The 27,874-nt window shown below is 39.3% G+C and overlaps 1 protein-coding gene and 1 long non-coding RNA gene across 5 annotated transcripts in view; one reads left to right on the top strand and one right to left on the bottom strand.

Annotated features, from left to right (window-relative positions):
• Positions 1-22,024, bottom strand: part of CRADD (CASP2 and RIPK1 domain containing adaptor with death domain) — a 226,700-nt gene extending 204,676 nt beyond the window's left edge. For 2 of the 4 annotated variants that reach the window (XM_037845808.1, XM_037845811.1), the window contains exons 1-2: positions 21,901-22,024; positions 20,320-20,623 (exon numbers count right to left, since the gene is read on the bottom strand). In XM_037845808.1, coding sequence (XP_037701736.1) covers positions 20,320-20,617 — 298 coding nt within the window. In that variant the 5' untranslated portion in view covers positions 20,618-20,623; positions 21,901-22,024. Of the gene's footprint in view, positions 1-10,295; positions 10,440-10,868; positions 10,980-20,319; positions 20,624-21,900 lie in introns of those variants that run through there. The other 2 variants (XM_037845809.1, XM_037845812.1) reach the window with 2 other exon arrangements.
• A 67-nt stretch (positions 22,025-22,091) lies between these two features.
• LOC119543486 lies at positions 22,092-27,354 on the top strand. Its single transcript, XR_005218597.1, has 3 exons — positions 22,092-22,286; positions 22,472-22,573; positions 26,855-27,354. It is a non-coding gene; the product is annotated as an uncharacterized LOC119543486 (long non-coding RNA).
• The last annotated feature ends 520 nt before the right edge of the window (positions 27,355-27,874 follow it).

Consider the following 27,874-nt stretch of genomic DNA (forward strand, 5'->3'; position numbering starts at 1 on the left):
AGACCCCTTTCTGTTTTTCTACAAGGGATAAGATGACTAGAGCTCCAGCAGCCATTTTGGACCATAAGGTAATCTCGAGAATGGAAGTCACGTGCTGCCAGATTTATCTTCCAAAGTTACTGCTTTGTTCCTTTGCTAAATCCCAAAGGAGAAAGTGGAGTTAGCTTGGCAAATTAGGAGGTAAGAGCATGTGCAAAACTCCAAAGCATATTGATAGAAGGAGATTTGGCCTCTGATCATTGTCAAGCAATCATACCATCCCTGGACTCGGTGGAGTACCTACAGACTTCTTAATATAAGACAGAAAGAGAGAGAAAGAAGAACCACCTTCTATTTTGTTTAAACACTGTTATTTGCATTTTCTGTTAATTGAATTATATCTAATTCCTAATTGATATAGATAGGCTGGGGCCAAATTACCGAAGGTCTTGAATTAACGCGAAAATGTTTTAAATTAATGATGTAGGCAATGGCAATACTTTGGATATTTTATAAGAAAGAATAATCAATCAACATATTTTATTTGAGCCCTTATCATGTGTCCAATAGTGCTAGGTCCCTGACCTCTAGAAATCTACAGCCTATAAAGAAGGCATATACGGAACAGTTATAATGAATCTTACCACAAAGGAAGTATAAGATGCTATGAAAGTATGTAACAAGAGGACTTAATACAGTGTAGGAGGTGTGGGAAGACTTCCTGGAGAAACATCATTTCAGCTAAACCCCAAAGGAGAAGGAGGAGTTAGCTTGGCAAATTAAGAGGTAAGAGCATGTGCAAAACTCTGAAGCAAAAACTAGCACAGGGCATTACAGAAACTGAAAGAAGTCCAAGTTGGCTGGTGCACTGAGACAGGGGCTTCAAAGAATGGTATTAGGTGATGCTGGAAAGTTGGCAGGGGTCACAGGTGAAATGAACAGAGCAGTAACTTTGGAAGATAAATCTGGTAGCTTTTCCATATAAAGAGACCCACCTAAAGTAAGAGGCAGCTGCATAACTCAGAAAACAATAATGACATTGATGAAAATACTGCAGGCAGGAAGAGAAGCTAGATTTAGTGGGGAAAACTCATTGCATTTACAACATGTTGGGTTTAATGTTCCAACAAAACATCCTGAGATGTCTAAGAGGAAGGACTCACATCTACTTTGTCTGGACTGGCTTCTTCCCTAGCAATCAATAACTCTATGTTCCTTAAACCGCAGATTCACCCTAAAAAGCACTCCCAAATTTATCCACCTCCTCCCCTGAGGTCATTCTTTCATGCCGCATGCTCTGCTGGAACTCCATTCACTGATATTTCTTTGAAGGTGCTGTTAATGTTCAAAAATTCACATGCCTGTCACCCAACTGTCCCCATGTAGACTGCAAACTCCTTGAAGGACAAGGACTCTAACTTCTATTTGTTGTAATCCTTTTGATGCCTTTTAGAGCCTACAGCACTCTGAGCACTCAAAGCACACTGTTAACAAATTCCTTAGGGGATCGAGAAACTCAATACAGCTAAGCTTCTGAATAATAGACAGAAATAGCTCAATGGCATCTCAGGGAAGAGGAAAAATTCTAACCCCTGCTTGGAATTGCTTGTCAGGAGGTTTGAATCTTGATGATAAATTATTTCCTTCAAAAGAGGTGCAAACAAAGACAAGATGGTAGGTGGGAACAAAAGGCAAATGCTTCATGACTGCAAACCTCCCTTCACTTTTTTTGTGGTTAGTACACAAATGCTAGAATTATCTCATTGTTCCAATACTTAAAAACCTTAAGACAAAACCATGAGTAAATATACAGAATAAGCTGAAATTAAATCCTCCTGTGAATGTGCAGAGTATAAAGGAGTTTTATCTGTTTGGTTTACCCAATTCTTTTTCTGTTATGCACAGTTTTAGCAATGAAAGAAAAAGTTCAATGGTCCTGGTATGACAAATCTGCTCTTCTGGCAAAATCGAATTCAAAAGAAATGGCAAAAATAATGGCATACTTTCACGGGAAAAGTTTACCCTGAAGAAAGGCCTCCCAATTTTGGCTCTCAAAACATTTTCATAATTAAGCATTAACTTTAATCTAGCACCCTATTAGCACCAAGAAAAAAAGAGAAACAAAGCTGTTTCCTGCCATGCAAAACTCCCCTCCCCCACACACTTCTCACCCATTACAGCCAAGGTGGGCAGACTTTCTCTGTAAAGGAACAGAGAATAAATATTTTAGATTTTGCAGGCTAGAGAATCTCTGTTACAACTACTGATCTGCCATTGTAGGTGAAGGCAGTCACAGATAACATAAACAAATGAACATGGCTGTGTTCCAATAACACATTATTACAGACAGTGAAATTTGAATTTCATATAATTTTCATAGGTCATGAAATATTAGTCCTTCTTTTTGTTTTTGTTTTTACAAACATTAAAAAATATTATGAAAAAAGAAACATTCTTAGCTCACAGGCCATACAAAAACAGAAAGTGGGCCAAATTTGGCCCACGGGTCATGATTTGCTGACCCCACCTTTGCACCAAAGGCAAGATGGCAACAAAAAAATCAACATTAGCTTAGAAATTGTTCAGCTTTTTTCTAAAAGGAGAAAGCTGTTGGGGAAGAAAGAAGAAAAGAACAGCAGGAGACAGTAAAATATGCTAAAAGAGGAAGAAGGAAGCCCAGGAGAAATTAGAAAACCGGCAGCCTAGGGGAAGAGGAACCCAGGCAAAAAGTTGAAAGCTTAAGAAATAAAAAAGAAGCAGAAGGCTAAAGTCTCTAGGGGATTTAAGGGAAAAGAAGGGGCCAGAGGGAAGTCAACTTGGAGCTAAGGACTGTCCCAGGGGATGGGTGCAGGTTAATCTGTAGGACAGTTGAACATCATAAGGATGTGGATCAATGGAGGAGCCCAGAATTTAAAAACCAAAGCTCTCTGCTCACAAAATAATTCTGTTAGCAGGCAGGGGCAGGTCTAGTGTTAGGAGTGCATTAGGGTGTGTGCATATTGGAGGGTGCGGTTTTCATTTTGTTTTTGTTTTTGCTTTTGTGCAGCGTTCCTGAGAGTTTCAGTTCAAAGGGGCAATCCTGAAGGCCTTGAATCTTCAGTCTTAGAATCTTTTTGTCTTTAAAATCATTTGGCCCTGGGCAAGGCTGGGCTTCCAGGATTCTGACCCCTGTACCTAACTGGACTTAACCTCCAAGACCAGAATTTTCAGCCGTAAAGGACGTAAGGCAAGGTAAAGAGCACCCTCTCATGTGAGATTTCATTATTATGACAGTTGCTAATAATGTTGATAACATAGATTGATAACCAGATAGAAAAGTTAGAAATTGCCATGGACAGAGACCAGAACAAACCCTGTTTTAAGTTTGGCAAAATGAACGGCTAATTGCTGGCACTCAGCAAACACTAAATAGCAACCACTACAGAAATGCCCAAGGATCACTTTCATGGAGGGTCAAGCACCAAAGAGTTATGTCTGTTAGCTATCCAGGAAAAGCTGAAATATAAGACAAGGTTTTTTTTTGTTTTTTGTTTTTTTTTAAAAAAAGAGTAATAGTTAAGGTGCTTAGAGGTGAAGAGGAAGGCGAGGGAAGCAAATAAGGCCATAACAGATTCATTCCTCAACCAACATTTATTGGCCCTATGAGGGATATGGCAATGTGCTAGGTTCTGAGGATATAGTACTGAAAACTAAGTTCTTCCCCTCAAATAACTCATGGTCCTCTTGCAGCCAAAATTCTAACCCAGTATGGGATGTGCCATTACTGAAATATGGCCATGGTGCTTTGGAAATACAGAAGGATTCCTCAACCAGTCATGAAGGGGTTGCAGAAAGCTTTAAGGAAGAGGTGATACTTGGTGTTTCAGTTTTCTAAAGCTGCTGGAATGCAGTGTACCAGAAATGGGTTGGCTTTTTCAATGGGGATTTATTAGGTTGCAAATTTACAGTTCTAAGACCATGAAAATGTCCAAATTAAGTCAACAACAGGACAATACCTTCTCTGAGGAAAGGCCAATCGCATTCGGGGTTTCTCTGTCACATGGGAAGGTACATGGCTGGCTCTGCTGAACCTTCTCTCCCGGGTTTAGCTTCTGGTTTCAGTGGCTTTCTCCAAAATGTCTCTGTGCTTCTGTCGCTCTTAGCTTCTTTCTTAGCTTCTCCCAGGCAGTGCAAAACTCTGGGTTTCATCTCTTAGCTGAGCATCTCCAAATGACTTTCTGTCTGCATCTCCAAGCATCTGGGTCTGTGTTAGCTCTGAGCTCTTTCCCTCTCCCTGAGCTCTCTTAAGGACTCCAGTAAACTAATTAAAATCCACCTTGAATGGACAGATCACATCTCCCTGGAAAAATCTAATCAGAAGCTCCCACCCACAACTGGGTGGGTCATATCTCCATGCAAACAGCCTAATCAAAAGATCCTACCCACAACAGATCTGCCCCCACAAGAGTGGATTAATAGAACATAGTCTTTTATGAGGTACATTTTGGGCTAAGTGCTTTTAAAAGATAACAATAAATAAGACAAATAATTTTCTTCTGATTATTTGAGTAGTAATATACTCGACTGGAGAATACTCAGAAAACAAAAAGAATATTAAATATTATCAAGGAGGGGAAGTTTTGGTGTAAGAGACTAGCAATTGTGTTTTGGCCATGCTGAGCTTAAGGTGCAGAGGCCAGAGTGGAGATATCTACTGGGGCTGGAGATAGTGATGTAGAAGAAATTAGCATTGAGGTGGTCATCAAGCCATGGGTGTAGATGAGCTTTGGCCAAGGAGAATGATGCAGTGAAAGGATAAGAAGGATTTAACAGAACTTGGGAGAAAAAGAGAGCACTTAGGGGCAAGAAGAGTAAGAACAAACTGAGAAACATTAGGCAGAGAGGTAGGAGGAAAAACACAACCAAAGAAGGAGACAACATCAAGAATGAAAAAGTGAGTGGACCATAAGGTCAAATGTTGCAAGGATAGCAAGCAATGGCTTGAAAAATGTCCATGAATGTAACCAAAGGTCACTGAGGACCTCTGTGAAAACAGTTTCAATTGGCAGATGTCAAATAACCACAACTTGAAATGTGAATCACTGGATTTAGATGGGGGAAAATCCTTCATGAAAACCCAAGGAAATAAAAGCTGCCTGAGTCATCCTGAGGGATTGAAAAGAGGGGAAGAGTCAGCCGATACCTAGGCAGCTGCAACCAGAAGGGGTGGGGAGGGGGGCGGTTAGATCCTCTCATTCTGTCCTTCAGATCATGAACAGAATCATGAAAGACATGAGGGGAGGAAAGGGAGAAAAATGCATTAATCAATTTATCTACGCGGTACCAGGTAACATTAGAAATGCTACCTACCTACATTTACACAGCACTTTATGTTTTAAAAGATTCACTCATATACCCTCTCATTTAATCTTAACAACTACTCCTGGACAAGGAATCTCCAATTTTACATGTGAGGAAATTAAACTTAATAGAAAAATGAAATAACTCACCTGAGGTCACAGGGCAGATAAAAGGTGGCAGGGGGACTTTATCCTGAGCCCAGAACAACATCCTAAATGCTTACAGAGTATTTTCACAGAATGAAGTGCTGTGTGGCCCTGGACTAGGTCTCAGCTTCCTCATCTGAAAACTGGGAATAATAATAGCATCTTCTTCATACTACCAATAACCATTTAAAGGAACAGGCTCATAATAAGTGCTCAATAAATGTTAATCACTATTATCTTAAATTCAAACATAACTTGTTCACTCACCCCTTCCATCTTTCCTCCTCCTGTGTATCCCATCTTGGTGCATGTGCACAGCTTTTCAAACTGGGTGCCTTCCTAGAATCCTTTCTCTCTCAGCCCTGAGTTCAATCAGACAACAAGTCCTTCTAATCCAGTGTTCCTCAATATTATTTTTTCATTATTGCCCCCCAAGAAGACTTCTCAGATGTTTTCCCCCATTAAATTTTAATAATGAAGTATGCCAGTTTGGTTATATCATGTGCCCCAGAAAAGCCATGTTCTTTAATGCAATCTTGTGGGGGCATACTGATTAGTCAGTTGATTAGGGTAGAAACCTTTGATTAAATTATTTCCATGTTGATGTGGACCCCACACATTCAGGGTGGGTCTCAATTAAATCACTGGGGTCCTATAAGAGAGCTCATAGACAGAAGGAGCTCAGAGCAGCTGAGAGAGACTTTTGGAGAGACGCTTGGGAGCTGACGCTTAGAGATGCCTGGAGTTACGGACAGAAGGACATTTGGAGATGCTAAGCTAAGAGATGAAGCCCAGAGTTTGCCCTGGAGAAGCTAAGAGAGACCCAGAGACATTTTCGGGAAGGCCATTTTGAAACATAACCTGGGAGCAAAGGACCAGCAGACGCCAGCCACATGCCTTCCCAGCTATCAGAGGTGTTCCAGACGCCATTGGCCATTCTTCAGCGAAGCTATCCTCTTGTTGATGCCTTCCTTTGGACAGTTTTATGGCCTTAGGACTGCAAATTTGTAACCAAATAAACCCCCTTTATAAAACCCTATCCATTTCTGGTATTTTGCATAACGGCAGCATTAGCAAACCCTAACACAAAGATATCAGTGTATCTATTTGTGTATTGTGAGGACATAAACCATTGTAACATCAAAGATTCTTTGTCCCCTTGGGGCCATATCACTCCCATTGAGAATGCCTGCTCAAATCCTCCTAAATATCTGTCATCTCCATTCCCTTTTCCTCTATCCTCTTTGCCGTCGCCTTGACCTCACAGTTTTTCATCTGGATTACTCCAACAGCTTCCTAACTGGGCCCCTTGCCACCATTTTTGTCAGCTTCCCATCTATATGCCACCAGAGTGATCTTTCTAAATGCAAGTCTGTTCACATCAATCCCTTTCTCAAAATTCATTAGTAGTGTTCCGTCAGTTGTTGGACCTTTACCTGGTACTCTAGGCCCTGGCTGAGCCTCCCTCCTCAGCTGCTGCCACCCCTCCTGCCACACTATGCTCACAATGCACCAGGCACAAACAGCTTGCAGTCAGTGCCTCCATGCCTCACCACTTTCTACTGACTTTGCCTAGATCGCCACTCTGCCTTTGCCGTCGTAGTGAACTTCTTCTACCTATGCACCTTTTAACACCCCACCTAAGACGTACACACCCTCTTTAAAGCCTTCGCCAACCCTGTCTTAGGACAGGCCAAGTGGAGTCATCACTGTTCCTTTCCGATATTTCTCTGGGTCACAACTCTTTAGTTACATCTAATGATGACGGTCACAAGAACAAGAAACATGTATTGAAAGTTTATGATATGCCAGGCTCTGTTCTAAGCACTTGACATATAGTATGTCAACATCCTAGCTCCTGGCACATAGCAGACATTCAATAAATGCTTGCAGAAACGAAGCAGGGAAGCAAAGGGTTGGAGTACCTAATACTGTGCCTTTTCCACTGTTTTAATCAACCTTTCCTACTTTCCACAGTGGTTTATGGTGTTTACTCTACTAATGAAGAGAGGGAAGGAAGGGATATAATTATTCCGCCAAAGGTTTAAACAGTTTCTTTGAAATACATTCTATGATTTAACTAAAAAAGTCATTGGGAATGCCCTTCAAGTGCAAGGGGGAAAAAAATCTAATGTACTATTTGGAATTCCCCATCTTTACAAATCTAGTCTATCTGAAGGATATAAATATATTTTAAAATGTCACTGGCAAAGGCTTAATCACCTAAAGTCTAACAGTTTGGGGAAAACAATGAAGAGAAAACACTTAGAAACTTAATATTTAAAAGAAACATTGAAAAATCAGATTATATAATAATCTAGTAAAATACTTTGAAATAGAATACTCAAACAAAGATAAACAGAAAAAAATACTTTAAACAGTAGAGTAAAAAAGACTCCTTATAGTTCCTTAAGAATGATTTGGAGAAGGTCATTTAAGTCCACAGCTTCTACCCCCACCCTCTGAAAACTGAAATAGCCTTGATAATAATTTGAAAAGACTGCTTCAAGTTGATTCAGACAGTTTTACTCTCTGGGAAAAAAAAAAAATATATATATATATATATATATATATATATATATATATATATATATATATATATGTATGTATATTTACACACAACATACAATCTTTTTTTACTTCATTTGGTACCATACAAATTCTGGATTTAAGTTTTAGTGTCAAATAAATAATAACTTTCTAGAAATGACTGAAATTTGGAAAAGAGAGCTGCTAAAACAGAATGCCTTATGGTTTGAATTCAAATTTTGAGACTAAAAGTAATTCAAAAATATTTTATGTTCCTATTGCATTTCATTATTCATTTATAAACTGGTTATCGCTGGGTGGTAAGATTATGGATGATTTCCATTTTCTTGACAACTTTCTAGAGCTCTTTAAAAAATTTACAAGTAGGTGTTGCTTTTATACTCAGAAAAAACAAGAGATACTTTCACTCTAGAAAAAAAATCTGGCATTTTTGTTAACCTAATAACAAATGTGTTATTAATTTACAAGGCACTTTCAAGTATGGCAGCTAATTCTCCATTTATGAAAAATAAATATGTGTGTATATATATATCTATGCATATGACTGTGTGGGTGTGTGTATATATATGTATATATTTTTAAAATTTTTTAAATATTATATATTTTTATTATATATATCTAAATCACTATATCTGATAAGTACTATAAGACCCCTAAATTCTTTATATTGCTCCCAAAGAAATACGAGGTTCTTCCTTGTATCCTCCCCTTGAATCTGGGCTCTGGGATGGTTTAACCAAAAGAACACAGAGAAAGTAACACTATGCCAGTTTCCAGGTCTGAGCCTTAAGAAACAGGCAACTTCCACTTCCTGCCTCTTGGAACCCAATCACCATTCTGTGAGGAAACTCCAGCTACCTGTACAAAGGCCCAAGTGGAGAGGAACCAACCAGCAGCACCAACTTACCAGGCAAGTGAATTGATCCATCTCAGAAATGGATCCTCCAGCCCCAGTTAAGCCCCCCCAATTGATACCATGTAGAGCAGAAAGAGCTGTCCCTGCTGAGAGCCCTGCCCAAATTGCACATTCAAGAGTGAAATAAATTAATGTTGTTTTAAGCAACTAAGTTTTGGAGTGGTTTGTTACACAGCAAAAGATAACCCGAATACCATATTATATTTTGTTGATTTATCACTAACTTTCCCTAGTTACACTTGAAACTCTTGAGGGTATGAACTCCATCTTTATACTCATTTTTATATTCCTTCCTTTCTTCACTCAATAAACATATAAGGACTAATATGTATCTAGCACTACACTAGAAAGGTTCTGCAGATGCAGAGATAAAAAAGTTTCTGCCCTAGAAAAGGTCAGGGTCTAGATGCAGAGACAAAAAAAAAAAAAAAAAAAAAGACAATGACAACCATAACCTCAGGGTTTTACTAGAGTATCCAGCAATGGTAGATACTCAATAAATGTTGACTGAATGAACAAATGAATAAATCAATTTCTCAGAACAACTTTGGGAATTATGTACTATCATCAGTTCACAGATGAGGCATACCAGTTATCAATGTATTACCTCTCAGCTCTAAATCCCCATCTTTGCCCTGTTTTGTGATACGGGAGCTGGACCCTGTAAACATTTCTCCTTTGCCAGGTGGTGCAATGGTAGTTTCTGACAACAGAGGGCACCGGGAGGACACTGCATACCAGAGGAAAGGGCTTTTCTTACTCCTTTGGGATATTTTATCTTCTCTAGAGTGTACTACCAGAAGCATTTGGGAGGCCCAGTGGGGCTCACTCTCCAGGGAATTTCTCTGCCACTCAGTAAACTGCTTTCTGAGGATCACCTCTGGTCCACCCACATCCACTACCAAGATTTTCTCGAAGTTTTGGCCATCAGCAGGCTGCATATTCATGTGATAGTCACTTCATCTCCAATGAGGTCTGAACTGTGCTGGAGTAGAGAGAGGCCTCTTCCAAGTTATTAGTACCTCCCTCCTGTATTTTCCTTCAGCCGTGCAAAAAGGGCTTCTTCCATTTGTTATTCCTATATCCATTAGAGCCCTTTTTTACTCCTTTAGTAGTTTAGTAGTTTTACTCCTTTTATTAGTTAATAATCTTTATATTAAATTTTTCCTGTTCAAATTACTGCATGCTTTCTGTCATCTGAATTAATACTGACCGGCACATGAAGGAATAAAAGGGCTCCAACAAATACAAAAGAGGCCTGAAAAGGCACATTTGCCCATAGCACCATCAAATGGCTGACAAAGAAAAAAAGAAATTAAAAAGGAATACATAAGTTTAAAGACCAAAAGAACAAAATTTCCATGTCAATCTCATTCAAAATCTTTATTTTGTCTTATCACATTTCTTAGAAAAGGTCTTTTATCTTCTTTAGTATGTTTTTAATCTTCCATTTGGTAATCTTCCATTTGGTAAATATACACAATGAAAATGCTGGCTACTTGTGAGACCTGAAGGAAGAAAGGGTCAGAAAATAAAGCTGTAACTAGTCCAGATTAGGTCTAAGACATGTGGTTCCAATCAGAACCAAGATCTGAAATCAGAGGAAGTATATTCTAGTGATTAGAAGCACGGACTGTGGAGCCAGGCTGTCAGGGTTCAAATCTCAGCTCTGCTACTACCAACTATCAGCAATTTATCTAACACCTTAGTCTCTCACCTGTAAAGTGGAGATAATAATAGCACTTATCTCAAAGGGTTATTATGAGGATAAAATGAGTTTATATACCTAGAGTCTAGTCTAGTATCCAATCCAAATTCTCTAACTTCCTCCAAACATCAATATTCTCAATCCATTTTTTCTTCAGTATATCCTAATTTTGAAAAGGTTTGAGGTGACCTATCTTACTCCAAAAACTGCTCTTTCATGCTTTTCTTACCACTTCTGGCCTTCAATCCGAGTCTTGTTGTATTAAGGATATATAGAACATCTTCCTTCTTTAAAAGGCTATCACTTCTTTCCATGCCCATGAATGTGGGACTTGTTTGATCTAAAAGAATGGGGGCAATATAGTATAACAGACATCTTATTCTTGTTTTATTCAAATTGTCACCTCTTCTCCACTCCAGGTGATTGTGGTGTCCTCAGGAAAAAGCTCATAACCCACACTAAACTAATCAGACTTTGAATATGCAGGAAGGCACAGTAGAGGAACTTAGCCAGGTATGGCCATCCAATGGCCTGAGATCCCCAGAGTTCCCTAACTCCTGCCCTTCTTGAGCCCTGGAATTTTAGCAGTCTCTATAAAGTAGTGAACTACCCAGAACGCTTCAGAGAATTCCTATTTTTTCCTTATGTTAGCACAAAGTTCTACCGCTTGAACCAAAGAGCTCCCATACCCAGGCTGTTAGACTTGGTTACCTCCCTTGGTTTCTTCATCCATAAGGGGGAGAGAGGGTCGCTATGGTCCCTGCCAGCTCTAACTTTCTATAGTTTTACCAACAGGACAAGTCCCAGCAGATACACTCTGCTTGCTGTGCAATTCTCCATTATAAGGTCACCATTACCCTTCAGCACCTATACTTTATCAACAAATGGCAGAACCAAGCGATGCTTTAAAAGTCTTGTATTCAGGTTATCAACCAGAAGCTTCTCATTCACCACTTATTACACCTCAACAATACTATTTTGGTAACAGTGTTGCCAACCTCCCTGCTATGGTGCTGTGCATAAATAGAACATGAACATTTCCAGGAATTGTCAACTTGGCACTTCTAGCAAAGAGTTAGGGTTTCTCTTATAAGCCTAGGATTAAAACCTGCCCCAAACTTCTTTTAGTGGTCACATTTCCTTCTCAATTAAAATTTATTGTTTGGAAAAGCACAATGTACTCATCTTTTATCCAGGGGAAATGCATTCCAAAGAGTCATATACATATACTCTTTACTGCTCAAACTGATGAACAAGTATAAACACACCGGCCTATTAAAATTAAGTAAAGGTAAACATTCCTGCACCTAGCTACAAGAGCAGCCTACAAGTTTGAACTATACCCATAAAAAGAGATTTCTACCTTGCTAATAAGGATATGGCTAAACTCTGAGGACACATCACCAGAAAAGTTAGTATTTGAACCAACAGTTTTAGATGACATGATTTAAGAGCTGTAAAAGTGGGACCTGATTCCAGCATCAGGAGAGCCAACACACTGACTCTCTTCCAATCACAGCCAAAAAGATTTAGTCTTTTTTTTATATCCTCAAGGTAGCTAGATGGGACTGGAGAAACCCAGAGATTCTGCCTTGACCCCATGTGACATCCCATCAGATGAAAAAACAAACAAAAAAAAAAGATAAAACAAGAGATGGGGAACAGAAACCAACCAGGAATTAGTCTTACAACAAATAATAGGTAGTAAAGAGAGAGGCAGAAAAGCCTGAATTTACAAATGTAAAGGACTTAGAACAGTGCCTGACACATAGTAAACCCCCAATAAATAATATGACTTCATTTTACTGATTTTCTTTGAGGTTATTATGAGACACAGGAAAAACTGAAATTCATTTTTAATAACAAACAAAAACCACAGGCAGGCAGACAGACAGACTGACTGACCAACCCACAGCTGGACATACTAAGCCAGGCCCAATCTTCCCAATTGGCCATTTGTTTTCTTGCTCCTCTCTCCCATCCTCAAGCCCTCTTCAGTTCACACTGTATCTGAGAGCAACATTCAACTCCTTCCCCACTGGCAATGGGGCAGGTTCTCCCTCCATTTGGACAGAGCTTGTATCTACAGAGCACAAAGTATTGTGGATGGTTTGTAATTATCAAACATTATGGATAGGCAATGAAAATAATTTCCCCCCAAATCCAAATTCACCAGCTGATTCAAAACCCTCCAACTGATTTCATTCTATATGCATGTAGCCTATATATCCTGATAGAGTTCTAATGGATTTTAATGTTGTTAATAAAGTCACATTTATATGGGCACAGCCTGAGAGTCCAGAACATTCTTGATCAACAATGTCCAAGAAATTCAAGTAAATAGAAATATTTGAGATCACAGGTTTTAAAAAAAACTATATATTATTCTAAACCACCATCCCTAGCACCCTTCTACCTCCCCTCACCCCACTTGAAAACAAAAACAACTCTTCGAGCAAGAATATAGCTTTGGGAGGCCCATATTGGGGAGCAATAAGTGAAAAAGTAATCAGGCGCCTAAGCAGCTGGTCAGTTCTCAACCCTGAAGCACTTTAAGGCATAAGGCATTTGTGTGTGTGCTAGTGTGTGTGTGCAGTGTGTGTGTGTGCATTTACTACCACTGCCCAAGACACCACCTCCAGAGGTTTTGGATGAATTGGTCTGGGGTAGAGGGAGCACACACATCAGTAGTTTTTGCAAAAGCTCCCCAGTGATTCTAAAGCCAGGGTTAAGAAACACTGAGCTACAGATGTGGCCCTCTCTCTTTAACTGAGCCATCTCGACAGGTGAACTCGCTGCCCTCCTTCCTACATCGGACCTGACTCCCAGGGGTGTAAATCTCCCTGGCAATGCAGGATATGACTCCCGGGGATGAATGTGGACCCGGCATCGTGGGACTGAGAGTATCTTCTTGACCAAAAGTGGGATGCAAAATGAGACGAAATAGTTTCAGTGGCTGAGAGATTCCAAATGGAGTCGAGAGGTAACTCTGGTAGACATTCTTATGCACTATATAGATAACACCTCTTAAGTTTTAATGTATTGGAATAGCTAGAAGTAAATACCTGAAACTACCAAACTCCAGCCCAGCAGTCTGGACTCCTGAAGACAATTATATAATAATGTAGATTACAAGGGGTGACAGTGTGATTGTGAAGACCTTGTGGATCACACCCCCTTTATCTAGTATATGGATAAGTAGAATAATGGGGATAAAAACTAAAGGACAAATGGGGTGGGATGGGGGGATGATTTGGGTGTTCTTTTTTCACTTTTATTTTTTATTCTTGTTCTGGCTCTTTCTGATGTAAGGAAAATGTTCAGGGATAGATTGTGGTGATGAACACATAACTATGTTATCATACTGTGGACAGTGGATTGCATACCATGGATGATTGTATGGTGTGTGAATGTATTTCAATAAAACTGAATTTAATAAAAAAATAAAAAATTTAAAAAAAATTTTAAAAAAATAAAAGAAACCCTGAGCTAAATCAACCCTGATGGTCAATAGTGTGATTGATGTGGCCAAATGGCCCAAACATCCGCAGGAAGGAGAAAAAAAACCACAGTGAGCATTTCTAAGAGAAAATAACATTAAATCCCTTTTTAAAAGTGAAATGGAGGCATCCCTGCTGTGGAGAGACCTGTCACATGGTTTGCTATTACTAGAAAGAACTGCAATTAGCTGCCAACAGATGCATTATTTCATCAGTCCCATAAATACTCAATAAAAGTCTTCCGCTCTTCCTTTATGTCAGCCTTGCCGAAGCAAGGGGAAAAAAGTGTTCTGATAAAATGCAATACTGAACTATCTAATTTCCTTTTAAATGATTAAAATTAGCATTAATAAAAAATATATATTTTAGTAAAATCTCATCCCAGTATACCTCTTAAAGCCCTTGAAAATTTTCCTCTTAAATGGAAAGAAAAATGCATTAGTACAATTTTTAAAAGCCTATTTCAATTATTAACACTACAGTATAATACAATTCCATTTCAAACCCAGTAGGGAGCCAAGATTGTGCAGCAGAAAAAGTCCTAAATCAAGAATTAGGAGGCCTGGATTCCTGTCCTGGCAATAAATTACGTTAACTAGCAATTGTGGGCAAGGTGACAATCTCCATAGGCCTCAGTTTTCTCAGAAAAACATTTGATGATCTGTGAGTCCCTCCTAGCTATAAAATTCCATAAAACCAGGATATAGCTCCACTATGTATAGCTTCATTTTGCTGACTTTGTTACATTAAGGAATGAATGTGCTTAAAATTTAGAAAGTTTAAAGTCATTCTGGCAATTCTAATAATAAATTTAACCAATTCCTGTCTCTGGGCACAAACTGAGTGAGCAAAACAGTAAAGCATCTTGAATAAGGCCCTATCTTCTATATGAACTAGAGCTGGACCTTTCCTTCCTTCTTCCTGCCTTCTTTTTAAGTAAGAAAACATATGAAAAGTATCTTCACTCTTTTTGCCATACTCTCACTCCATTATATTATATAACTTCTAAGTATTTTTCTTTATGTTGACTCATTTTTACTTAAATAAAATTAATGTATTTTTAAAATAAACTTCATAAATAGAAAGCAGTTTCACTGTCATAAATGGAAGGAAACCATGAAATTAATACAAGGGGAAAAAATAATAACAATGTTGCTCACTGAAGGTGTGAAGCATGCGGACCTCTTTATCTTTGTTAGAAAGAGAAATTGACAAGTGTCAAAAGAGGTGTTACAGAAACACTTTGATCAAACAGAGGATTTCACCTGGATATAATCAGAATTGAAACAGAAACAAAAAGGAAATAACTTCCTTACTATTTGATTCAATATTATTTAATCCCATGTCTACATATCATCTAAAGATCACCTCAAGAACCACCCAAAAGCATGGCTGTAAACATCTCACACTTTGGGGAGCACAACAGTGGGCGCTCAACAAATGGTAGCAACTAAGCCTATGCTGATGCAATGTGGTTTACAGGTCTGGGCTCCAGCCACAATGTCACCTGTGGCTCCACTTGAGCTCCTTTGCACTTGGGGTCACCTCTCTTCGAAACACTTTTCCCCCATGTATCCACGTGGCTCACTCTTTGCTGAATTCAGGTCTCTGCTTGACGTCCCCTCATCAGAGATGCTTTCCCTGACCAGCCTACATAAACTCATACACCCTTCCTCATCACCCCCACACACTATTTTTCTTCATGGCACTTACTGCCACTTGATATATTATTTATTCATTTGCTTATTGTCTGGCTTCACCTGACTCATCCCCCCTACTAAAATCTAGCAGGCTCCATGAGAGCCCCAGGGGCTTTGTGCTTTTACTGTTATATCCCCAGCAACTGATATGTGGCTCGTGGTCAGTGCTCAATAAATATCTGTTGAATGAATGAATGAATGAATCTCCTCAGCTTGTCTAGAGGTCTCAAGATTTCATATGTCATTATAAACTGAGTGCCTGGCATTTATTTGGTCCTCAGGAAGTATGTGATCTTCATACTGGTGAAACACAGAAATCATTAGCCCCGGGACAGCCATCCAACAGGCAGAAAACCTCAACTGGAGAACTGAGGCATCTGATGCTACTGCAAGAAGCCCTGGGCTATATTCCCAGTGATCTGTTCTCCACTCTTGCCAGTGACTAAGAGTACATAAAATGGGAATCCAGGTAGGGAGGAGAAATGGTAACACACACACACACACACACAGACACCAAATCTAAAGGAAGACTGAGGTAAAAGGCAGGGCAGCCAGACAGACTGTTAAGTGAAAATCTTGGCAGAGATACAGGCTGACAGTCAGGGCCGACATGGTAGAACAGGGAGTCCAGTGTGTCCCAGGAGTTACTCCACCATGACTTAAGCTAAGTCCCACTAGACAGTGAGGCTGGGGCTGCCGACAAATTTCTGTTCCAGATTCAGTTAGCTCAGGGACTGGAGTCAGCTCATCAGTGCAGACAAGGCCATCAGTAGTGAGAAGCCAGGTGGCAGGCACACACTGCCTGCTCCCAGATACAACTCTATCCTCATCTCTTAAATGACCTGACAAGAACCCACAGAGGATTTCCAGCTGATCTAGCGTCTAGTATGTGACCTTGGCCAGTAAGGGACAAACCATGAAGTATTCCTTCCACACTGCCAGGCTGGATTAAATCATTTTATTGCCAGAATTCCTCTGTTAGAATGTAAGTCCTTACAGGGTGAGAAATACATGAAATCACAATTATCCATTAATGATTTGGACTTTTTTTTTTTTTAACCAGAGATCAGGAGACCAGTCACCTAGGTAGATTCTGACAGAATCAAAAGGTTTAGGGTTTTTGTGTGTGTGTGTGTTTTGGGATTTCCTGGGGGAGAGCAGACAGTGTGGAAAAGTAAAGAAGATCAAGATACTAACTCGAATGTATAACTATATAGCTTACACGGTGTGACGGTGTGATTGTGAAAACCTGTGGCTCACACTCCCTCAATCCAGTGAACAGACAGATGAGTAGAAAATGAGGACAAAAATTAAATGAATAATAGGAGGGGCTGGGGGTATGGGATTGTTTTGGGCGTTCTTTTTTACTTTTATTTTTATTCTTTTTTTTTTGGAATAATGAAAATGTCCAAAAATTGATTGTGGTGATAAGTGCACAATTATATGATGGTACTGTGAACAACTGATTGTACACTGTGTACACTGTAGATGACTGTATGGTATGTGAATATACCGCAGTAAAACTGAATTAAAAAGAAAAAGATGGTAAATTGATTCTTCTCTAAAATATTACATCCAGAAGATAAATAAAAAGCAACTAACTAGGATGAATCACAAACAAGGCCTCAAAATTTACAAATGAAACACAAAAAATTGAACAGTAAAAACAGGAATCTCTGAGAAAATCAAGACAAGAAAACTTTTTAATAAAATAAAAATCAGTACATTCTTGAAAAAGAATCATCCTCTTGGCCAAAGAGAAGGCCGTACAGTCCCATTTGTCTCAAAAGAAGACCACCAGATTCAGAAAAATTAATTAATTACAACGAAAATGAGTAAAAGGTATAAGCACCACATTTTCCTATAGTCTAGTTCTTGAAATTCAGATGACTTTACAAAAATTTAAATGGACTAGTTTAAAGCTTATTAAAATTATTATATTACAGAACTAGAGAAGCACTGGGGTCCTGGGAAATAGACCTCTGGGTCCATTTGCATTTTTTACAGGAACACTAAATTGGAAGGCATTTCAACTGTGATACTCTTTCCAGGATTTTCAAAAATAACTTAGGTTTCCAATTACTTAAACCCAATTTAATTAATTAAATAATTAAGATTAAAATATTGCCTTCAAATTAATTACTTTAAGCACTTAAGGAAAAATTCCAAACTCCCAAATAACAGAAGACCGTTAGCTATCAACTCCCTTAAAATATCCCATTTCCTCCATCCCCTACTTTCTCCATGCATAAAAAATATGTATAAACCACTAAAACTTATGGCATACTGGGTTTTCCAAAACATGTGGATTTTAAAAGTGATAATTATGAGATGGAAACCATAAAGTAAAGAAAAGAATGATAAACCCCAAATTCAAGGCGGTGATTATCTCTAAAGTGTGAATTGAGGGTGATGGATAGACAGGATTGGAGAGGAGGACTCAGGGGTCCTCAAGGGCAATGGTAATATTTTTTTAAAAACTGAATGATGGGGAGACAAGTGTTCATTGTATAATTATTCTCCCTACCTTATTATATTTGTAATCTTATTTAAATATTCAAAACTGAGTTTATGTAATTGCCCTTGTGGAATGTATACAAAGACACACGTTCAGGTCCCTGCTCCTCAGTCTTTGAAGAAAGTGGAAGTCATGGGAGGTGTTACTCAACATAGTAGTTGAGTAGTGTTACTCAACAAAATGTAAAATGAACATGTGTACTTAATTTGTTCAGCAGCCAACCTAACTTTCCATTTGACCACTTCTAGAGCATTAACAAACTTGGGGGGAAACATTACTTTTCTAAATTTCTAAAACAGATAGACTCAATTTTTTCCTACTCTATGTTTCATTCTGCATGCTTTAAAAAAGAAAAAAAAAACTCTCCCCAATTTCTCTATAATTTTCACCATTTGGTAAAAAACAGCTTAATATTTTCTTGGTCTCTGAATGAATATAAGAAGTGAAATTGGGGTCACACCCCTTTGAACAAGGCACTACAGTACTATTACATTGCCCAAAAGAGAAAAAATTAAATATTTTGATAGGAAAAGGCTTTCAGTTTGCCTGTTTTGTTGCTTCCAACATCTAATTCAGATACCACAGAAAGACACTGGACACCCTAATATTTTTAACTGCCTCTCCCCCATCCCCAATTCTGTAAAATCTATTGTGCTTTTAGTAAAGTAGTAGAAATGTCTTAGATCCTTTAGTTGGGCTCTGTTCAGACACTTGAAGTATTTAATCTGGTAAGGAAAATCTAACCTAGGGATTCTTTGGTTCTCAAACCTTGGCTATTTTCAAACTTTCAAAAAGTCTAAAACATACACACTTACTTGTAATTTGGTCAAGCTAGGAAATGTAATATTATTGCTTTTTCCACAGGGATTTTACAAAACATTCCAGAGTTAACTGGTTATCTCATGCTGATCCAACATTCAGGCATACGCCATTAGTAAAAATGGAAGTATTAACCATGATTACTTAGTACATGTAAACTGGAAAATCATTCAAAATCTGAGGTCCATGGGAATGAATGTTGAGCTGGGTCTGTTAAAAATTTGCAAGTAAACTTTCAATTACCCTTTTTTTCTTCTTTTTCTTTTTCTTTTCTTTCTCCTTTCTTTCTTTCTGTATTTTATTTTTTCTTTTTACTTTACCTTTACTTTATTTTACTTTTTACTTTATTTTATTTTATTTTTTGCAAGTTCAGGTCCCTGCTCCTCAGTCTTTGAAGAAAGTAGAAGTCATGGAAGGTGTTAAGAAGGATCAAGTGTTTCATGTCACATCTACTTCCTACTATTAGCCAGGCTGATAGCCCTAGGACTGTTTCTCTTTTCCAGATTCCAACATTCCTTAAACTCAAAATGAGTACCCTCCCCAAACCACTGTCCTTACAATACAACACTTCACAGGTCTGAACAAAGCCAAACGAAAAAGGAAGACCTTAAACCTGTGACCTTTAAAAATAACTTCAGCCAGCCTTAAAAATAATCCCCTTTGGACATGTATGGACAGTCCAGGGAACAGGTGCAAGGCATGCCTTCTCAGAGGCTGTCTCCTCCTCCACGAACCTGACCTTTTCCAGCCAGCAGCTCTGGCACCCCATGAGGCAGTTATCACTAGGCCCAAAGCCTGCTTTCCCATCTGTACTTTCCAAATGGCTCCTGATGCCAAGGGCTGAGATATGACCTGGCTCTCTGATGAAAACATGCCTCCTAAGTGACTTTGCCAAGTTTCCCTGGAAGCATTTCCAAATGTATTCTCTGAGCTCCCGCCTCCAACCTCTCAATCATGGTTCACTTTAACCTTCATTTTCCATATTTCCTAATTCCATCTCCTCATCCTGTCCCTCCAACGCCATGTCCCTTCAGTTCAAACTCCTTACCCACTTTCAGGTCACCATCCCCCTCCAACCTAAAACCAAACAGCATAATTCCAAAAATTCTGGAGATGATTTATAGTGATCCTTTTGAGGCCTACCTGCAGGCAGCTCAGTTACAGCTTCTTCCCTTGCCTTCTCCAGCTTCTCCCTTACCCAGGGAAATTCCTGCAGGGAATCTAGGAATGTATCAAATGCTTTAGGACCCCTGGAAGGTAGGATATCGAGCAGTAGCATTGTTCTTCGGAGGCCTGTGGCTTGAGCTTTGATTTCTTGAACATGGTTTTCTGTCAAGATCCCTTCCTGGTAAAGGTACTGGAGAACCAGTCCCTCCACCAACACCTCTGCACTCAGCTCCAGGCGAAGCGAGCGAAGCACTTGCTTGTCTCTAGCCTCCATTCCCCCCTGGGAAGAGAGAACATTATGACTCAGATTACAGGAATGCCTGTGAGCCCCTAAAGATAGTACCACTGCAATGTAAGCTCCCAAAAGTCAGGGACATCTCCGCATCTTAGCAAAGTGACAAGCCATGGTATTCAATACATGGGTGCTAGGCCAAACAAAACTAATTCTGAACATTTTGAACATCTGCAAATAATGAACAACACTGAGGATGCATCGCCTTTTCTCAGTTTTTGCTTTTCACACAATGGAGTCCTAGTTCAGTTCCTTGTCCAATGAAGAGACTCGGGGGGTGGGGAGAAAAGTGGGGCAGAGAGTTTGGAAAGCTATTTTTATCTGAGAACTTACAGAGCAGCATTTAATTTTAACGCACTTGAGAAGAAATTATGTCTCTTCTCTCATCAGAGTCCCTCCCTCCTCCACCACCGCAGAAACTGCCAGTATGAATGAACACGGGTGGCGTTCTGACCGTGGGCACCTGCAGAAGCTGGTCAGCCATGGGTACTGGCGGGTACCAATGAGTTTAAGGATCTTTTTCGCTAAGATAAAAGGCCCATACACCATCACTTTCAAGAAAAGTGGATTTCTACCCAGCCGACAATAAACCTTATACACAGTCTCAAACTCCATTCCTCCTAAGAATACAGAATCTTCACGATACTGCAGCTGCAACATATGAATGGCCATTTAATGGGATTTTATCTTTTTCATTAGAATAAAGAATGTCCACACTTCGGCCCCGGCCAGCAGCCACGCATGGTGTGAAGGCACACTGCCAAGATCACTGCACCAGTGACCTCTGACGCGGGATGAGCGGAGGCAGTGAAAATTCCCGACGCTTAGAGAGAATGAGTGGCGGGAGGAGGGGTAGGAGCGGCAGGTGGGCTTACACACCCACAGGCAATAAAGCCACCGCCGAGCTTGGCCCGATCCCTCCTCGCTGCCCTCTGTAAAGTCCGGGAGGTGGCGGATGAGGGAGAGGTTGTGCACCTTGCGAACGCCGATTTGTAACGTTTTAAAATTCCCTGCCACGTTCCTTTTATTACGAACAGGAAAGACTATGAGGAATTTTCGGGGCAACTTAGCCCGCTGGAAAGGGGGTGCTGGGAATGATTGTCAGAGCGGACCAAGAGAACGGCGGGCCCGCGGCGCCACCACCGCCACCCCAACCTGGCCCAGTTCGGATACCCGGTGTGCAAGTTAGAGGGGCGGGGGCGCCATGCAGGCCCCAAACGTTCAAGAAAAGATGCATTCGGGGTTTCTGGTTTCCTGTTACTTACGTCTGCAACCACGTCTCTTTTAAAAAAAAAAAAAAAACCTGCAACCGGAATCCAGACTGTTAGGGAACCTGTACCATAGGCACCATCTTTGTTGAAGGCGAAAGCCTTAAACAGGAAGTATTGCCGCCATCTTTGTTGAGGGCAAACACAGGAAGTGCTTTTGCCATCTTTATTGGGGTCCGACTGTCAGAGTGAAGCCTCTTCCACCATGATTGCTGTGGGTAAACAATTCAACAGCCTGTAGAGGGAAAATGCTGAATCACTGAGTGAGTTTTCTAAGCAAAGGAGTCATCGAACAATTGCATTTTAACACGGAGCTCCACCAGGACCTTGCACACGACTGACCTAATAGAAGTCAGGTCTCTCTCGCAAAAGTCACCTTAAGAGTAAGGCCTTTCCCCGACCGTTTTATTTAAAATTCTATTTAAATTTGCAAAACTCAAAAAAAAAAAAAATAATAAAATAATCCTCTGCACTCAGCATTCCCCCTTTCCAACTTATTATCTATACCACTTACTGCCATCTTACTAAACCTTTTCTTATCATTTGTTTATCGTCTTTTTCCCTCCAGTAAAATGCAAGGACATTTCTTTACATCACAGGGTCCTGCCCACAAAGAGCTTACAAGTGAATCAGTCAAGATTCAGCTGCAGCAATCAGCTATCTACTCAAGGTAAAAAGGGATTTGTCGTTGGGAATCGGGGACATTCAAAATCATTATAAGGCTAGAGAGGGCTGGGCATCCAGGGATGATTCCCCAAACAACACTGCCAAACTGGCTCATGGCCACAGTCTGGAAAACTGAGTCAGGAAGTCACCATTCCACTGTCCCAACCTCTTTTCAATCCCGACAGAACAAGTGACAGCAAGGACAGTGGAACTCTGCTGCAGAAAAACCAGTCTCCACAGTTGTGTTGGAACCAACAGCAATATCAAAACAACACCTATAAATCTTACTTTAATGCATCTAATTGATGAAACCTAATTTGCATTCAGAACCTTAGCAGCAAGGATGTCTGGGGCATGCAATTCGGAGCTTTTCAGCATGTGAAGCATAGAAAGACACGCTAAAAGGTGGGAGGGGCTGACACCGAGGGCCAATCGACTGCCTTCACTACATCCTTATTTTGGAAGACAAATGCATGGTCCAAATATAGAGAGATACATGACTGACAGATTGAGTTTCCTTCTTCGGATTCCTTTATGAAGTGAGGCAGTTAAGCAATAACTACATTCATTAATTCATTTTAAAATCTATTGGATTATGTATACAGAAAGTCATATACCTGCTATAAATTGGTTGAAAATAACAGGAAAAAAAAAAAAAACTATTTCAAACATCATTATTTCTATAGTGGTTTTCCCAACCAAAACGTCTAGTGGAAGATGAAAATATCTCTGTAAGCAAATCAATTGAGAGCAATTCTAAATCTCCCCTCTCAAAACCTAATTTGTAACCATTTTAGAGTGTTGCTATAGCAGTATACCACTTACATCATAAGTGACAGTATTTTTACATAGGCAGCAAATATTATCATAATTTTATCATTATTATTGTTGGTATTTTACATATAGAGAGACTGTGGAATCAGAGAAGTCAAGTGCCTTACCGAAAATCTTTCAGCTAATACATAGCAAAAACTTGGATTCTAATCAGGTTCCTCTGATTTCCTGCTCTTTCTAGTACACCATGTGGCCCTGTATAGTGAAGAGTCTGTTGCTCCTATGACAGCCAAAATATGATTGACAAATTATCCTGCTTCCACCTCTCACTCTTTAGCACTCCAGGACCCTCTTAACTCTGTCCCTTTTCCTGTTTTGCACCAGAATTGTCTTTTACTCAGCAAGATTTCTCTTCTGTATGTAGACAGGTGCTAGCAACATTCTCTGTCTTTGACCAGATAAAATGCAGAACTCTTGCAACACTGCCTTTGTTGGGAAGAAGAACAAGTATTTTTTTCCAACCATAAACTTTGGTAATTTTCAAACATATAGAAAGGTCGAAAAAAATAGCTCAGTAAACACGCATATATACCCACCTACATTAAAAACTGCTGACACCTCCTTGTATTTGTAAAGGCTTGAAATCTGAGAACTAGGAAGAGAACATTGATGGTGACATCCAGGAGGATGTGGGAAGCCAACAGTGAGATCCATGAACATTTGCAGAAGAGAAGGAAAGAGCAAGAGATAGTATGAGAAGTAGTGCAGGAGCTGAGGGCCATGGAGTTCTTGTGGTAAACAAGAGGGGCTAGCCATTAAGGACACTTGAACGTCAAATTCCTCTTTTTGTTCCAAGTATAGATGAGTGTCCATTCTGCCCCCTAAGCAACCAGGCTGGTCTGAATGACTAGCCAACTACCATCAATCAGCCAGTTGGAGAACCCCACCCTTGCATACAATGATAGCATACCACGGTACTTATGAGCAGCCAAGCAAAGGCTCAGCTGCACTTATATAAAAATCTAAGGCCAGCAGGCCCATAAGGAAACAGTGACGGATCAAAATCACTATCACAGATGGTTACTCCTCCACTCTGTCCAGTCCCTTTCTGTAGGCTGAAGTGTGCCTCCATAGAGGATTAAGCACCTGTTACTCAGTGGTAGCAAATCCATTTTCAGGAAGGACAGATATTTTCCTTTTTTTCTTTTCTTTGGAATGTATAATTGTGTCAATATAGACCCATTGTGAGTTTGCAAAAGAAAGAGTCAAGAAGAACAAAGGTGATATTTTTCTGCCTTTCAATTTGTGCTTTGATTTTACAACCATAAAAAAAAAAAAAAATCAAAGGAGAAGGATATTTTTCGTCCTTCCTGTCTCATAGATGTGAAAATTAAGCCGTGGAGAAAAACATCCTTTTCAAGCATGTGTGAAATATTTCCAAAAATAGAGCATAAATTAGGTCACAAAGAAACCTCAATAAATTCCCCCCAAAATCAGTATCATACAAATTATGTCCTTTACCACTATGCAATAAAATTAGAAATTTTAACAAAAGGATAGCTTCCATGAATCCCATACGTTTGGAAATTATATAAAACAACACTTTAACTCTTGGGTTAAAAAAAAAAAAAGATGCACACTTCTAACAAATGGAGTATGGAAAGAAAAAAAAAATTTACAGTAGAGAAACCTGGCAGACACCACCTTAACCAAGTGAACAAGTTTAACATCACCAGTAATAAGTCATGTTGAAATCATGTGCCCCAATCTGATTTGACGAGGACATATCACCTCTGTAGTAGTCCATAACCTCAGCCTATTCATGAGAAAACATCAAATTGACAGACATACTGCAATATGTGCCCAGTACTCTTCAAAAGTGTCAAGGTCATGAAAGACAAGGAAAAATTGAGAAACTGTCATAAATTGTAGGATATAAAACAGATATGATGACTAAAGGGGAAAAAAAGAGCAAGGGAGGGAGGTTGAGAGAAAACAAGAAAAGGAGGACATGTGAAGGATGTATCCATAGTCAGAAAGAAACAAAACTTCTGGGCCTAAATTCTTTTCCCATTTCATCTGGTCTCTTTTCTAGACCTGCAACAAGGAAGCCCTGGTAGCGTCCTTTCCCACCCCACCCCACCCCAAGATAAAGACAGAATTTGTCAAAGAAAATATAGGCGTCTATCCCCACAACTGTAAATCCTAAACAATATTAGGAATGCACAGCCTCTTTCTGTATAACTTTCGATAAAGGTGTTAGGCTATAGATAGTATTTTCTGAGTCATCTTCACTAATTAATTATTCTCTTACTAAGTTACAAATTCTAGCAATTCCTTCATTTCTAGATATCTTGTTTTGATCTTAGATTAATTATTGCTTTTTGTAGAAATCCTGAGATTGTTTACAAAAACCTAATTTCTGAACCCTTTAAAGGAGCTAAATACCTGATATTTCTAGAATACCTATTATTTCTAGAAGTTTGAAATACCAAATATATCTAGAAGTTTGAAATGCCCAATATTTCTAGAATTTTGAAGTATTATGCTATAAGACTTTAGTGATTTATAATACTGGAATTATTACGATTTATTCAGATTTTGTCAGCAACAAGTTTTTATTGAGCATTTATTATATGCTAGGTTCAGCTAGAGATAACAGTGGAAAGACAGATATGTTCTCTGTCCTCATAGAGCCTACAGACTAGTGAAGGAGATAGCCATAAACAAGGAAACAAATAAATAATAATTACAAATTGTTATAAGTAAAGTGAAGGAAGGGTGCTTTGATGAGAAAAACTACTCCAGGGGCAGGCAGCAGGGCCTGATTTTTATTGAGTCTTCAGAGAAAGCCTCTTTGAGGAGGTGACCTTTTCTATTCTCTTCAAAAAGACTTGCAGTAGTTATAAAACAGTACTATTGTATTGAAAAGATGGATAAGGAACCAATTAAGAATCTAAGATAGTAGGATATCTGAATACTTAAAGTAAAAACTGTGTGTGTCATATAGCTCTCTCTCAAAGAAAGAAAACATACTGAGTCATCTGAAGAGACTAGTATTACCCTGGCACTGGTTTCAAACAGGAATTTATTATATGATTCTTTATATAAAGAACTTCAGATGAATTATTAAACTATGGTTTTCCTGTTTTATTTTGCATAAAATACTAAAATGTTATTCAAGTGTACATTTCTGGCATTAATCCAAAATAAAGCACAGGATAATGCAGTCCAGGTACTGACTTTCCGATGGTCTAACCAAATGCAGTGGTAGATCTGAAAGACACTAGTAAATGGAAGCCATTTAGATTCTTTCAAGTACCAGATAACAACAAAGTCTATATATTCTGAATAGCAGAATTTAATAGCCAAGTCCTCTGCTGAATAGCTACTGGACTGATGTAGTATATTTTTGATTAAAGAGAAATTCACATGCTTCTAATGGCAGACATAAAGGGGGCTGGCAATTTTGTGGAGAAAATTTAGTAGTTGACCTTTTGTTCTTGGTCAGGTGAAGAGACATAGAAGAATCCTCTACTGATCACCAGGAAAAAGGACCAAGATGTTTCTCAATGAATTAAGGGAAATAACAACAGGATTCGAGCTCATTTAAGCAGAAGGCAAATATTTGGCTTTAACTATAGAATTCGGCATCATAAAGCATGAAATATATTATTTTGACACAGATCCCCTCCTACCCCTACCCCCAAAACCCTGAGTATTTGCATTACCAGTTGGTCACACTGACACACAAGAACTTCAACATGGACTCTACTGAGCATTTCTTTACAAGCAGAACTACATCATCATGAGTCTGCCAGAATGAATGATCAGTAAATGTACCAAGTAGTTGAACAAACTAAGCTTTCATTTGTGGTTATTTGATAAAGTCCACCTAAAACTTAGAGAATGATGGCTAAATATAGTGATTTTTTTTTCAGCCTAATTAATGCTAGGCTGTTCTTTCTGACAACAATCCACCAAAAAGTTAAACTGCTTCTTAATAAAGCAAATAAGACCATTATCCTGGAAGAGGGTGCCTTCCTTCCTTCCCACTTGCACTGATAGGTGGTGTTTTGGTCTTCTATGCTGCTGGAATGCAATATACCAGAAATGGGTTGACTTTTACAATGGGAATTTATTAACCTACAATTTAGAGTTCTTAGACATGAAAACGTTCCAATTAAGGCATCGACAAGATGATACCTGGACTCTAAAGAAAGGCCACTGGCATCTGGGACACCTCTGTCACATGGGGAGGCACATGACCAGTGTCTGCTGGTCCTTCGGTCCTGGGTTCCATTGCTTTCTGCTTCTGATTCCAGTGGCTTCCTCTCTGAGCATCTCTGGGTCCTCTCTTAGCTTCTCTGGGGAATTTCTCTCTAAGTTCTCTCTCTCAGTGTCTTTCTCTAAGCTCTCTGGGCTCTCTCTGTCCTTTATCCTCTCAGAAAGGGCTCCAGTCAAAAGGATTAAGACCCACCTTGAATTGGGGATCACATCCCAATTGAAACAACCTGATCCAAAGTTCCCA

This window comes from Choloepus didactylus, chromosome 8 (genome assembly GCF_015220235.1).
Source record: "Choloepus didactylus isolate mChoDid1 chromosome 8, mChoDid1.pri, whole genome shotgun sequence".
NCBI classification, from domain to species: domain Eukaryota; kingdom Metazoa; phylum Chordata; class Mammalia; order Pilosa; family Megalonychidae; genus Choloepus; species Choloepus didactylus.